We start from the raw sequence: 15,473 nt of genomic DNA on the forward strand, positions 1-15,473 counted from the left end.
GGGTCGGAATGTTGCATGCAGCACATTTTCTGATTAGGTTTTGTGGATTAACTATGCTATACCACACCTTACACAGTTTGCAAGGTGCATGCTTTTGGCATTCTTTTTCTTAATGCATCAATTAGGGTATTCACAATGTTCACCTTATTCATATTCTTTGTCGGAATATGTTGGTTTATGTATATTTTCTTTATGAGTCTCTTGACCACTTGGATTTTATTTGGAACTTCTTCAATTATTTTCAAGATGTTTTCAGTTGATTTGTTCCAGTTTGAAGGATTATATCCTTCTAATACATCTATGAATGCTTTTGTATCTTTTTGGTTAGGACTGTTGCTGATCTCATAGATGAGAAATGCCAGTTCCCTTCCTGCTACCTCATCGTATTGCGAATCTGCCAAGTAAGCTAAATTTCGCCATTTCTTCCCACAGTTTGAACTTACTGCCATCTTGTTCTGATTTACAGTATTTCACTTGATAGAAGATGCTTTATCCTACTATTTTCACACTAATCTTATCACCGATAGTTCACGAACACTTCTAGATATTTCTCAAATTCTAGACGTATGTTAAACTTGTGATATCTGTTGATTAATCTGACTTCGCGTGGGAACGTTTCACCAAGCAAGATGGTATAAGCCAATCTGCCTGCTGGGAGTTCTGCCCCCACTAATGGGGACCGACTCCCCACTCCAAACATAATGGTGAGCTTCCGGACAAAAGCCAGGAGTCCCATCCCAAAAACCAGCCCCCCCAGGATTCCGATGGGCTGATCCCTGGAGATGGTTCCACCCTCAAGATAGCAATGGGAAAATCCCAATACCATCTCTTGGGTCCAAACCGTACTGGGTGGCGACTCACCACCACAACTCCCACAATTAGCTTTGAATGCAAACCCCCTCTAAACTACGAACCCCTCCCAGATTCACACTAGCAGTAAAATTTTTCGAAAGTGGAAATGTCCACGCAAGTTAATACCAAAAGTTTTGTAGGCGTTCCGTCAGGATCCAGCCTTCGCAAACTTGAAGGCAGAATCCCTTAACCCCCACACCACGTGAAGGAACCTACTCGAGTGGGCCTGGAGCAGAGGTACCAGCAGTGGCTGGTACCTCTACGGTCTCCATCTTTCTCTTTCCTGGGGAAGGAGAGACGGTTCCTGTTCCTGAAGGAACGGGAGGACCAGCGGAAGGCCCACCTGTCTCACTGGGACGATGAGACAGACCCTTAGAAGTCTCTGTACGAGACTTCTTGGGGGGGGAGGGAACCACCTTTTTCTTCCTCAGCTGGGGGCCTTGGAAGTAGAAGGGGAGGAGGCGGCAGATGACAACGATGAAGATGAAGATGACGACATCTTCCTCTTCGCCAACTTCCCCAGGACAGCCGACAGGTATCCCAACCAGGACGGGGCTGGGGCGGCTGCCGAAGCAGCAGGCCCAAGCTCGACCTGGGGAGGAACAACCTGACGAAGCAGCAGCACTTCCACGGGCAGGAACAGGGGCAGCAGGCACGGCGACAGCAACAGGAGGTAGATCCAGGGGCAAGCTCTTGGGGCACTCGAAGTCAGGTGGAAGAGCGAAGACAGCAAAACCTGGGGGAAGAGGAGGATAATGCTCGACCTTAGATACACAAGGCACTGGTGCCTGCACCACAACAGTGGGAGTTACGATGGTCACATGCTGGGTGTACACCAGGTGTGGTGGTGCCGTGTACCCGGGTGTTGATACGGTTGTGGTTGTCCTCAACTCTACCACGTGTAACCGGAACTGCTGCCAGGTGTTGAAGTAGTCCTTGGATGCTCGGAGTGCCAGGAAGACTCAGCGATCGCCATACCTGCTGCAGATCCCCACCCGCGGAGGCAGACAAACCTGAGGAAGAAGCTAAAGTCGGGTACAGTGGACCCCCCGTATTCGCGTTCTCCAGATTCGCCGAATCACACATTCGCGGATTTCTCTCGGGAACGTTTCCCTGCATTATTCGTGGAAAATTCGCGCATTCGCCGTATTTTTCTATGATAAATATCCACAAATTCCAGGTTTTTTTTGATGAATTTCATCATAAAATGCACTTTTTGTGATAAAACTATTAAAAAAAACCATGTAGGAAAATTTTTAGTGGGTTTTTCTTGACTTTTAACTAACACAATAGGCTGTTTTTAGCATTTTTATAGGGGTTCCAAACATTCGCGGGTTCTAACTATTCATGGGGGGGTCTGGTACGCATCCCCCGCGAATACGGGGGGACCACTGTAAATGGGGGGCGTTCCTGTTCACTCAGTGGGGGGAAGGATTCCCCCTGAGCAGACAAAAGTTCCTGAGTACAACTCCAGGTCAGCATGTTTCCCTCCTTCCTCTGCACTCGACAGATCAAGCGAAGAAGTGGAGAGAGACATGTCACCCTGAAGGGGAGAGAGAGCAAGTCGAGGGAGAGCTTTCCTCCAACGCCTTGGCTGACTTACGTGGCTTCTTCCTACTCTTATATCTCCCCCACTGCTCCTCCGACCAGGAGATAAAAGTGTCACAAGTTAGGTCTCTAGTACATTCATGCCCTCTGCATCTTGCACAGAGGGCATGAGGGTCCACTTCACCACTGGAGCGAAACACTCCACATTTCCTGTCCCCCACTCCAGGGCATGTTCTCCGGGTGGATGTGGATTGGGGGGCGTAAGGGCTTATCTGATTTGTGGGTTTGCATGATTTAATCCAACAAACACACAAATAATAGCAAATAAAGACAAGATATTCCACAATTTATAAAAATGAAAGCAATTATTTCAAAAACAAAGTCAACGATCTCACGACAGAGGCAGACAGAGAGGTAAACAAGAACGTCTGCAAACGACAGTGGTCGAAAGCAAAGTGAAATGTTTATGTCCACTCGGGCGGGACTCCCAACTATCGGACATGCAGTTACTGCCTAACTACCTTGTTATAGAATCTTACGACTGAGTTCCAGCTGACTCTGAAAGTAATTCCTTAGGTAAAGGACCGATTGTTTGTATAACATATAGGAACAATTTGAATTTTTAGCCTGCAGTATTTGGAAAACAATAGCTATGTATAATTACTTGATAAGTTGCTTACATACAAATATTAAATTATAAATAGGTATGTACACTTGAAAAATCTTTATTAAAGTACAGATATGAAATGTTTATGTGCACAAGTAGTCCAAGAATTTGCCCTGTTGCATAATTTTGAAAAGGATCTCCCATTATAGGACCCAAAAATCAAAGGATTAATTCTCATATATATGAGCATGGTATGCATTATTAAAAACCAGCGAAAAACTTGACTCAAGATTCATTTATTAATAAGAGAAAAAGTGGCACAATGGAAACAACCCAAATGATTAGAATGGTAAAAGCAAATCAGCGGTGAACTATCTCAGCTAGGTCAATATGTAGTGAACCAGGCTATACCAAGGTTCATAATATGAAGGTTTTAGTGTATATTTCTGCAAAGTACAATGTTTATGAACCTTATAGTTTCACAAATATATATTAATCATGGTTTGTACAAATCCTTGGTAAAAAGTAAGTAAAAGTTTATTTACCCGTATCACACTATACTACTTCTGATAAAAAAAAAATAAGAGAGGCAAATATTGTAACTAATGAAATACATACGTTCCAGGAAGGGGGATACCAAACTCCTGTCCTATTAAGTCAGATAAAACTAGTATGTACATAGAAACACTATCCACAACACGAAACCTGATTAAAATTATTTTTCATAAATGTTTTTCAGTTTGAACTAAAATCAAATAAGTATTCCATATTTGCAAATCAATATAGTGACACTTACCTTTCGCCGAATGTCTATTTCCTTTTCTACCAAAGGATCTTCGAAGACCTGAACACGAAACTTGGATCGCTTTAAAACAATTCCACACTCTGGACACTGAGCAGATTCTGAAATACATTTGAGAAATATAAAAAAAATTTAATATCAGCATCTCAACTTAAGGGGCCTCAACTGAGCAGATTTTGTTACTTAATGAACTAGCCTGAGTTCAACAAAATTAATACATAGTACAAGTATTTTGTATTTACCGGAGAAATTCAGTAAGCGTGGTAAGGTTATTGGAAGATGGGACTGAATACACCCAAATGAATGACTGCCTGTTTTTAGTAGATAACCCAGTAGATATGCTAGAGGTTTGAAATGGTGAATGAATGAAAGCAAGCATGTGACTGAGGCTTTCCTGTTTGTGCCTGCGAGGGTTGATGGTGACTGATCAAACAAACTCACAGTAACCAAAGCTTTCTTGGATGTCTAAAATGAAATTTTTTTTCAGATTCAGATTGGGTAACAAACAAGAGTAGTACTGTAATATCAAGATATAATTATAATAAAAAAAAGTCTAACCTCGCCAAAAATTTGAAGGGGATGTCTGGAATTGCCATGAACAGTATTTTAACTCATTATGCTGTATTTATAATATGTCAAGGTGGATAAGTCGATCACAGGTCTCCATCCTCCCGATGCCTTGAGCACCAAGATGATACGACTGTAATACCCTGGAGACGGACGCACCACTTCCTCTATCGCATCCTTGTCCAGCATCTTCTGCACCTCCTCCGAAGACCCAAGAACTTCAAAGAATCTGGAGGATATGCCTTCCTGAGCTGCGGTTTGTCCGACAGAGGAGGAGAGAAATCGAATGGCAGTAGGTACCCCACCCGAAGGACATCTACCACCCACTTCTCCGCCCCTTAACTCTGCCACTTGGCTCAATGACCCGCTAGGCAACCCCCTCCGTGGCACAGGAGAGGGAGAGGTGCCTAACCTACTGATGGCCCCCTTTACCTCTGCCCATTGGGCCCCTTCTTGGCCTAAAGGAACGAGAGCGAAAGGGACATTGATCTTCTGACCTAGGCCGAGTTGAACGGGAAGGCCCTGCCGAACTCGAATTCCTCAACGCCCTAGGCGACGATCTTCGACTACTGCTGGACGGGGAGGAGGAGGAGCTGGACATTTCCGAGGACGAAACTCCGACTTAGACATGGCCTGGTGCACCAGTCTGTCAGAAGCTATCCTGGCAATGACCACAGACGAGAAGTCCAGCCCAGAAACCGTGTGCAACATGGAGGCTGCCGTAGATTCCAATGCTGAGGCATCCTGCAGAGACAAGGATGGAGCCACTGACCTCACCTGCTACAGAGTCAATCCTGGCTTCAGGCAAATGATGTCTGGGTTAAGATGGCGCGACATCAAAACAGGTAGAGTTCGTAGCACAGTATTTCTTATTCCCCGTGAGAGGTGGGAGTATTAACTTGACAGAGCCCCTAGAGGGAAGCGAACCGTCCCGGTCCAAAATAGAGGCGTTAACCTTTGCGAGAACGACTGGACGTGCCACGACAAGGGAAGCTGGAGAGATGATTTGGGATCCTGCGTAGCTCCCACCAAGGCTTCCAAGCAAGGAGTGAAGACGACCGCGCCTGAGACCTACCTTTTTCCAAATTGTTGAACCCACGAATGAGATCAACAACTTCCGAAAAGGAAGACAATAACTCTTGCGTGTCTCCCTCCTGCTCCGGCAATGGAGAACGACGACGAGAAGGATGTGTAGGCTCCTCTAAGGAACCTTCTTCATTAAAATCAGCGGTAGGATCAGCAGCCAAACAGCCCGAAACACCAACTAACCTGTCTGGGTTGGGTCCACGTGTCGGCTCCCAAGACGAACCCACTATAACGCTAGGAACATCACTACATTCTCCTCCAACAGATGATTCATTAACATGTCCGTGAATGGTCACAGGCATGGCAGACGTACGAACATGAGTTGGAGAGGAATACTGAACACTCGAGATCGAAGGAGAATTCTTGAGAATCGAACTCTTAGAACAGTGGTTGACAACCGGAGTGCCCCGGCACCAAGGGGTGCTGTGAGATCTTTTGAGGGTGCTGCCAAAATTATTAGAAGGGCAAAGTAAGGCGGCTACTAAAAGGGTCAAGAAGGTTTCAGTAGCTGACACTGCTCTTGAAGCTTCCTTCAGAGTGACAGAACTGATAACAAAGAAAATGAAGCCTCATACAACTGGTGAAGAAATCACTGGCCCTACATGCAACATAATTGCAGAAACAATGCTTGGCAAAGAAGCTCAGGAACAGTTTTCAAAAGTATCTCTTTCCAATAGCACAATCAGCCGTAGGATATCTGAAAAGTCAACAGATATTAATGAAGAAGTTGGGAAGCAGATAAAATAAAAAACATAGCTAAAAAATGCCAATTGCTTGGGTTTAGCAAATTCATTGACAAGGATCTTGTGGAACTGTTTATGTTTTGCAAAGAATTACAGACTATAACCACTGGAGAGGATATCTTTGCATCTGCAAATTCATACCTCATTGAACATGGTCTTTCATGGAATTATTGTTGTGGCATATGTACTGATGGTGCACCAACGATGACAGGGAAATACAAAGGCTTCATCACCCGAGAATTGAAAGAAAATCCATCTATAATTACAACTCGCTGCATCCTACACAGAGAGGCGTTAGTAGCCAAGACGTGTGGAGAAGAGTTGACTGAGGTTTTAAACTAGGCTGTCAAGATGGTTAATTTCATCAAATCCACTGAAAGAAAAGTTTTTCAAAAGATGTCAAGAAATGGGTGCGGCTGATTTTGCATACTGACATAAGGTGGTTATCAAGAGGTCGTGTACTGAACCGCTTTTTTGAACTCAAAGAAGAATCAAAAGCCTTTTTCCAAAAGGTGAGACATGATATATTCATAAAGCTGCTTGAAAAATATACTTGGTGTTTGAAGCTGTCATATTTGGCAGACATTTTCATGAAGCTGAATGAACTAAATCTCTCAATGCAGGGGAGACTTGAGAGAATTGTAACGTCAGTTATCAAGACGAAAGGTTTCCAGAGAAAGCTGAAATCATGGAAGTCGGCTGTTCAGAAAGACGATGTGTCAAACTTCCCTTCTTCAACAACCAGGTTATAATGGTCTTGGAACTGTAAAAATATGATATTGTAATGATACAATTAAGTTTGTTCATACTTACCTGGCAGATATATATATAGCTGTATTTTTCCGAATCCGACAGAAATTTAAACACTTACGACACACGCAGTGGGAGTCAGGTGGTTAGTACCCATTCCCGCCGCTGGGAGGCGGGTATCAGGAATCATTCCCCATTTTCTATTCATAATTTTTATTTCCACTGTCTCCTGAGGGGAGGTGGGTGGGTACTTGATTATATATATCTGCCAGGTAAGTATGAACAAACTTAATTGTATCATTACAATATCATTTTGTTCATGAAACTTACCTGTCAGATATATATATAGCTGAATCCCACCTTTGGTGGTGGGAGTAGACAGAATAGAAGATTTAGGAAACATATATATGCAGATAATTGATATCTTGATTCCTTACCTGTTAGCATAGCTGACTTCGTGGTTACTGCCGCGTAAGTCTGCTTGTGCTACTAGAGTTGCCAGCGAGGTAGAGACCTATATAGCTGGTGCACTCCAGATGATCTGTCAACAGGGGCGAGACCACGACGTGACTAGACCATATTGACCATACCATGAGGGCTAAGAAGTAAAATAAATATATATATAAAAATATATATCACCACCTGACCCACCTAGCCAAAGTTAAGGTGTGTTAACTAAGGCTTAAGAGTTAAGAAGTCACCGTTGTCGGCGACTCAACTACTAAATTAAGAGCTCTTCCTAACCATTTTCTACAGGATAGGATAAGTGGTACTTCTTGCCCCCAAGATTGTGTCTGCAGACACGTATGGCCCTAGCGAGCAGCAGATCTCATATGCCATCTTCACATCTCGCAGGGAGTGTGAATTGAACACAGAGTGCTTCGCTAAAACATGGTACTCAGGATGTTGCTGAGTGCCATGCTCTGTTGAAATGCTTCCGAGGCCGCGCCCTCACCTCGTGAGCATTCAAATCAAAAGATTTCAAATCTTTGTGCAAACACAAAGAAGGAGCTTTTTTGAAAGACCTCCTTAACAATAAAGCCAGGGTGTTCTTCGATATGGGCAAGTCTGGTCTTTTCGGAACACTGCAGATTGTCCGTACGACTTCGACTTTCTTGAGTTTTATGTAGATAAAACTTGAGAGACCTGACAGGGCACAGGACTCTCTCTGGCTCCTGCCCACTAACTTGTGCCATCCTTGCTTCCAAGCTCCTGGCCCAAGGACAAAACGGGTTTCCATTCTTAGGCCATAACGAAAAGCTTAGAGAGCACACCGCCTTGTGTTCTCTAAAGCCAAAACTTGTGACGATGGCTTAAAATCTCACTGACCCTCTTTGTCGTATCTAGGGTGGTTAGAAAAATTCTTTCCTGATCACATGCAAGAAGTTAACAGGTAGGAGATGTTCGAATGCTTTGACATCAAGAACTTCAGACTATGTCTAAGGTCCATCTTGAAAGCTTCGATCTGGACATGCACAGTCAGTCCGTCTGTACTAACGTCAGGTGACCGACCAGTTGACCAGTCAGACGAATCAAGGACAGCAAGGCTGTACCCTGAAGACCATAAGGCACTATTCTTCGCCGAAGGATGAGTGTCTGGACTGCCTGGGCGATTCAAGCTAAGCAAACCTTGGGGGGTGTATCAACGCAACCCAACGTCGTTAGCGAATCAACTCCTGAGCCATCTTCCTGACTCGAGCTTCTGGTGCCAGGAGAAAGGAGCGAGGAGCAAAAAGGCGATTCAGTCCCGAAGGACGAATGCCTGACAGTCCAACCTGGTCTCATGTTAAACGATCATCGGGGGTGTATAAACGCAACCGACTTCGTCAACAAGAAACTCAGGGCTACTATATGTCTCCTGATCTCGCACGAGTGTCTGACTCCGAGAAAACAGGTGAGACAAAAAGTAGATGGTGAGCGAGTTTCGAGATTTCACAGAACTCAAAGATCGTGAAGGGCTTTGTTGTTTGACAGAAGCAAATCTCTGAGCCCAAAGGCCGTCAACAACATATTTGCGTATTCTTTAATAGTTGTGACTGCCAGCTTATCCCATTCTTCAAACGGAAAGGGAAGACTGCAATCTTATGCTGTCAACATCTCGATAGTCTGAACGTAGTCAGACTCAGAGCGGAGAGGTTATAGGTACCTTTCGTGTTAAAGGAGACCGACTCTCTCGGAAAGGTCCTTGGAAGGACGTGACCTCTGTGAATCTAGGGTCTTGAAGGCCAACATGGGGCGATTAGCGTCATTGTCGCTCCCTGTGATGATATAAATCATCTTATTACATTTCCTAAGCGATTGAAAAAGGGGAAAAGACTAAACATCCATCCCCGTTCAATATCATAGGATGGCGTTTAATGTTACCGCTCCCGGATCGAGAATAAGGGAGCAGAGAAGAAGAAGCCTCTTCGTCCTCAACCTAGCGAAGAGATGAATGAAAGGACGTCCCTAAAGTCTCCACAACTCTCAACATACTTCTAAAGAAAGATTCCACTCGGAAGTCAGTAGTTGCTGCCTTCGATCGAGACGATTCGAACGGACTTTTGCAATCCTGTAAGGAACCTCTAGAGGATCGTTCCATTCTACGCCTGTTGTTATAATAGGCTCTTTCTCGTAAACCCGAACCGGGACCGAGAGAAGATACTTCCTAAGATATGAGAGAGCTGTGGAAGATCAGAGTTGATATGGACCATGGTTCCAAAAACTCGTTTCGAGGACTGGAGGGACGACTGAATTGCTTCCACTTCTTTCAGATTATGATCCAGGACATCTGAAACCCTCAAGAGATACTTAACGCACCGAGAGATGTTCAGAATCATTCCTAGATCTTTAATAAAATTTCAGTTTCCCGGTAGGAAAAAACTGTAGAGGTCTGAATTGCAGTCTATTCAGGGAAACAAACTTCTTTAGGAAGGAAATGGTCCCCAGCAAGCTCATCCATTCCCTCACACAGTATGTTTACTTCCCTAATAAGGCTGCGCTTTGCCTAAGCAAGAGAGCATATAATAGTGCAATGTTGTGGTAGACTCGTAGTCCTATACCGTGCGGTAACGAGCACCGAAAGGAGTAAGATATCTCTGTAGAACATATTAAGGCCAAACGAATGCAATGTTTATTCATTCATGTAAGAAATCCCCTCAATCTTAGGCTAAAGTCCGTGATTGTAGGGCAGAGATACAGTTCGTCAGTCAATCCCGCAGGAGAGAGAGAGACGTAACTGCCAGCACAGAGATACGGTTAGTCAGTCAATCCCGCAGGAGAGAGAGACTTAACCTACCGCGCATGACAGCGAACGAGTTGGTACTGGCTCGTTTGGACTGGAGGAGAAGACAGTGACAGCAGCAGCTTACGATCGTCCCTCATAGTCGTCTCTTAACTTTATGCCTGGGTTGCCAGCTACCCTATTCTATGAAGAAAAAGGTCCATTATTTTTAGCATAAAGAGACTCTCAAGCTGGTATATTTAAGCGAAACAGAAAACGCTAAATATATAGATGCGTTTGTGTCGTCAGAACACTACCATACAACGGTAAAAGATAAATCGGAAACTCCTGGAAGGCTGCAGGGAGTAACGATTAAATGTCCTTAAAATGGACCATAGACCTCTCGGTTGCCATCCGAAGAGGTAACTACAGCAAGCGTATATGACTTGAACCAACCAGAAATAAAATAACGCAAGGCAAAATATGAAATTATATCACAATAAAGTTTGTTCATACTTACCTGGCAGACATATACGTATATAGCTGAATTCGGAAATACAGCTACATACATATCTGACAGGCAAGTTTCATGAACAAAACTTAGGAGAATCGAAGCAGTCAGCTCAAGCTTCTTATGTTATTGGACATAAGGGTTCATTGACGTAGTCTACAAGTCTATTTCTTGTACGAGTCTGCGAATGACGAATGAGAGCTCTTCCGAATCTTGTCAATAAGAGCTTATTCGCTTACGCAATATCAAGTTAATGAGATGTTTGTCAATGAGAACTAACCCATTTACGGGACAAAGAGATATTTTGTCAATGAGGGGATACCCACTTACTTGACAAAACGATAGTATATTGTCAATGGGGGAAAGTCACTGAATTGACAAAACGTAATCCAGGAAGTCGAGCATTTTATTTTCCGATTCCCGTCTCAAACGAGGAAGGGGCAAGAATCCTGTTAAGAGACTGGGCTTACGTCAGGTAGAACGACGATGTTCAATTCGGCAGCGTAGTCCCGACTAGGAACTAACAAAATCTATCATCTGAAAAGAACCCTCTCAGATGGGCTAAAAAGCTGGCAAAATTATCCTGGGAAGAGGAAGAAACTCTCCAACCAGCTTCCTCTCCCGTATCACAACTAATGCCTGCTAAAGCTTAAAATTTATTGGCAGTATGGCAAAGGCAGTCCTGTCTTGCGCTTTCCTGAAGAGCGTACTTTTGATGAGTGCCTTTGCAAGAATCCTACTGAACGTTGCCGAGAGTCCTGACGTGCAGGACATCGAGCCTTTATAACCCGTAACTGCCTTATCGCAAAGTCTTGACTGCGGTAGTGGCAACTTAAATTTATTGGCAGAATGGCAAAGCTTGCGGTAGAGCAAACGAGAACTTCCCTTGAGCTTTCCTTAACTCCATCCACCTATGCGAAAAGCAATATTAATTGACAGAGACCTCTTGAATTCACGAAACCCGATGTCTTGCTGGGTTTCGAAGAAGTTGTCTGTTCACTTTAAGCTTACTCCGAAGCACTGCCTACTTCACATTCTTTGCAGGTGAGGTAGAAGGTATCATCGAAGGTAGAGGTAAAAATTCTTTAAGCCCAAATCTGAAACAAGAGCTTGAAGAGTTCAACAGAAACGTTCAGCCAGGCGACACACCTGGCGTGCGCTGGTGCACGCTCGGCATCCACTGGAGCGCGCTCGGCGTCCACTGGAGCGCGCTCGGGCGTCCACTGGCGCGCACGCTCGGCGTCCACTGGCGCGCGCTGGTTGGCGTGCACCGCGCGCCCCTGGCTTGGGCGTCCGCTCTCAAAAGCTTACTGCTACTATGACTTCTTTTACGTATTTGTCTCGGTGGAAAGACGGACACGAGTTCAGGCGACGTTTGCCTTCTTACTTCTCACTGAAACGCATAACGAGAGAGAGAGAGAGAGGACGTGAAGCGTCCTCTTCTATAAAGCTTCTATTTAGAGGGCGCGAGTCCATCCGAAAGCTCCAACCCCTCGCGCGGGGAGGACGCTTCGGAGGACGAGAAGCAATCCTTCAGGATTCGTGCACGTGCACGCACTTAGGCAGTCTGGGGATTTTCATCAGAAACTGCCGAAGGCACGCCAGATCGGTGGGGGTTCCTCGTAACCCTCCTTCGGCTTTCGACATGCTCTCTCCCTGGTTCTGGGAGTCAAGCAGAGGTCCCGGCCTAGAGGCGAAACGAGGCCGATCTGACGCACCCTCCACTACACAAGGGGTATCACTGCACTTCTGCACTTCACTTTTACTCTCTAAAGCAAGCACTTTCGATTCTAAGTTACGAATCGAAGGAGTATCAGAGAAAGGGCAATTTCTCTACAGACACTGCTTAGGGCCCGAAGGCAACACTGCAGGGTTAGGAGTAACAATTACAGAAGTAGCACTTCACAGCAATGAAGGAGAGCGAGCATCTCTCGTAGACATATACATAGCCCGTAGGCCATACTACAGGGTTATGCAAAATAAAGTCTACAGGAAGGTTAGCAGGTTCACTACCCTGACTTTTGTTACTGATTAATTGCGTACATACGAATCATACGTCTTCCTTACGGAATAGACAAAGTCTCACACTCCTTACATGACAAATCTCAACAAAGAAGCAAGACCCATACCCCTCGTACATACCAATTGCGAATCTACCGAAGCTTTCGGTAGCCACACCCTATCTTTGCAGACAACCCCGTCTGAAACTAGCCTAACTAGATTCAGATATTTTATGCAAAAATGAATCAAATTCAAATCAATTTAAGATAGCGTATGCCTAGCCACAAATCCAAGTAAATAAATCAAAAGACAATTAGGATACTTAGCGGCAATGAAGTTTCCAAAATCCTAAGACGGAGGTACTGAAAACAGGTGTTTTCAGCACCGGCGACAGAAAAATTATGAATAGAAAATGGGAATGATTCCTGATACCCGCCTCCCAGCGGCGGGAATGGGTACTAACCACCTGACTCCCACTGCGTGTGTCGTAAGTGTTTAAATTTCTGTCGGATTCGGAAAAATACAGCTATATATATATCTGACAGGTAAGTTTCATGAACAAACTGATTCTTAATCACTTGGAACAGCTGAGAGAAACAGCTGATAAGTATTTTCCATCGCTTTCTACAAAGAAACTCGATTGAATTGTATCACTCTTTGAACTGGCTGACATGGCTGAAGAGCTGGACTTCACGGCAATAGAACGTGACAAATTTCTTGATGTGTCTGCTGATTCAACATTGAAAGTCAAATTTGAAAAGAGTGACGTGACACTGGCAGCTTTTTGGCATGGAACATTGGGGGAATATCCTAATTTGGCTAAAAATGCTATTTCTCTACTTTTGCCCTTCTCCACATCGTATCTGTGCGAGCAGGCATTTTCTGCCATGGCTACAATAAAATCGAAACATAAAAATAGGCTTCTTTCACTTGAGGATGATATGTGGGTGACATTATCAACAATAAGACCTGATATCAAGAGTTTGTGTTCCAAGCATCAATCACAAGTTTCATACTAAGTATACATCATGGTACACTGTGGTCTATTTGTACTACGGAGATTTTAAATATATATTTTCTTATTAAGGTGCCAGGAACTTTTGAAAGGCTTGCTAAGGGTGCCCCAAACCAGAAAAGGTTGGGAACCACTGTCTTAGAAGCATCAGTGAGAGGGGCAGGCAAACACTCCTGCTGCAGCAACTTTGCGCTCACCACCTTCGGCCTAATTGACAGGTGCTTTGAGATCCTTACGGCGATGAACAGGCCTTGGAGAAGAAGGAGCACTTGCATCATGTGCACGGACAGGGGAGGTTGCAACACGCTCGCGATGTGCATGGACAGGGGAGGCTGCAACAAACTTGAGATGTGCACGGACGGGGGAGGTTGCAACGCGCCCGCAATTTGATGCAGAAGACGAAGCAGCCGCTGCAGATTACACAAGGGAAGATACACTAACACTCTCCGAAACACCAACACTCTTGAGAACACATCCGCATAGTTCCTTTCGTAGGCGAAGAAAGAGCAAAGTCCTTAGCCTTTAAACGCTTGATACGCTGACGTGGCATAGAGGGGGAAGAGGGAGAGGAAGATAGTACTGGTTCCTTAAGTGATCTCTTTGCTGGAGGTGGGGACGAAGCAATGCGTTTCCTTCCAACCCTCCTAACTTAACATCCAAAATAGAGTCCAACCTCTTAAGCACTGCCTGGCATATAACCTCAGACTAACCTGCAAGAGAAGGCTCCGATGACATGGAAGGGAGATGTAGCGAACTGGGCGGCAGAGATGACATCAGGACTGAGAGAGGCAGCGCTCAGATGATGACTGGGAGTGACATCATCGATGGGAGTGATGTCACAAGTGGTGATGAAGTTATGGCTTCCCCTCGGTGTGAAAGGGGAATCAGACGCCACTGGTGGAGGACTACACAACGACAGATCCTGTGACGTCATCAATGGGGCTGATGCCACAGCTTCCCTCCGACTCGAAGAAGCGGTAACAGTCACTGGCGGAGCAATACAAGATGGCTGACCTCAGCTACCCACAAAGACGAGGCCAGGAGGAGGGAGGATGGCCTGGCCAGCCTGAGAAGGGGGGGGGGAGTAGCAGCGAGCCACCAAAAAGTGCGCAAGCAACCCCTCCAAGGACGGGGTACCCACTAGCCTGAGCGTCTTCCAATCGCCGCCATCTTGGACGCCTCCGACTCTGGAAGAAAAGTGATGAAAAAAAAAAAGCCTCCCCCTCCCTGGGAATCAAATAATCCTGAAGAAGAAGGGATGACGATACAAACTTCATCCTGGTGGCCTCTCGATACTTCCAGTGATGAATCAATGGAAGAAAAGGAAGGAGACACCGGAACAACGCTACTATGGGGGTTCAATACTGCAGGAGACGAAGCATCGGGAAGCGGTGAAAAACCTTCCCGTGAAGGAAGAGTCAGAACCCTCCGATGTTCTCTCTTGCTATAAAACAACTTCTACTGCTCTTAGGTCATGCCTGGCATTCCGTGCAAGGATTTGTTATAGTACAAAAATTAGAACGGCACCTACTGCACGTGATGTGGGGGTCAGTCGCTGCCGAAGCCAAAAAATAAGAAAACAGAAAACCTGGAATTCCGGGGCACGCACGTTGATGAGGCCGAGAAGGAGCAGAAGAAGCCATAATATCAGCCAAACACACACACGCACACTAAACACAAGCGAAACGGGCAATGAACCGGGTAAAGGCCAAGAGAGGTTAACACAACTCTCGCCCAGGTGGTCAACTGACGTGTTGTCGTAGATGGATGGTCTTTCCAGTTTTTTCTA

At 45.1% G+C, this 15,473-nt stretch overlaps 1 protein-coding gene across 1 annotated transcript in view; it reads right to left on the bottom strand.

Moving 5' to 3' along the window:
• Positions 1-15,473, bottom strand: part of LOC135217114 (CDK-activating kinase assembly factor MAT1-like) — a 116,199-nt gene that overhangs the window by 84,986 nt on the left and 15,740 nt on the right. Inside the window, exon 2 of the mRNA XM_064252816.1 lies at positions 3,804-3,910. Coding sequence (XP_064108886.1) covers positions 3,804-3,910 — 107 coding nt within the window. The remainder of the gene's footprint in view (positions 1-3,803; positions 3,911-15,473) is intronic.

Source organism: Macrobrachium nipponense, chromosome 7 (assembly GCF_015104395.2).
Source record: "Macrobrachium nipponense isolate FS-2020 chromosome 7, ASM1510439v2, whole genome shotgun sequence".
Classification (NCBI taxonomy): Eukaryota; Metazoa; Arthropoda; class Malacostraca; order Decapoda; family Palaemonidae; genus Macrobrachium; species Macrobrachium nipponense.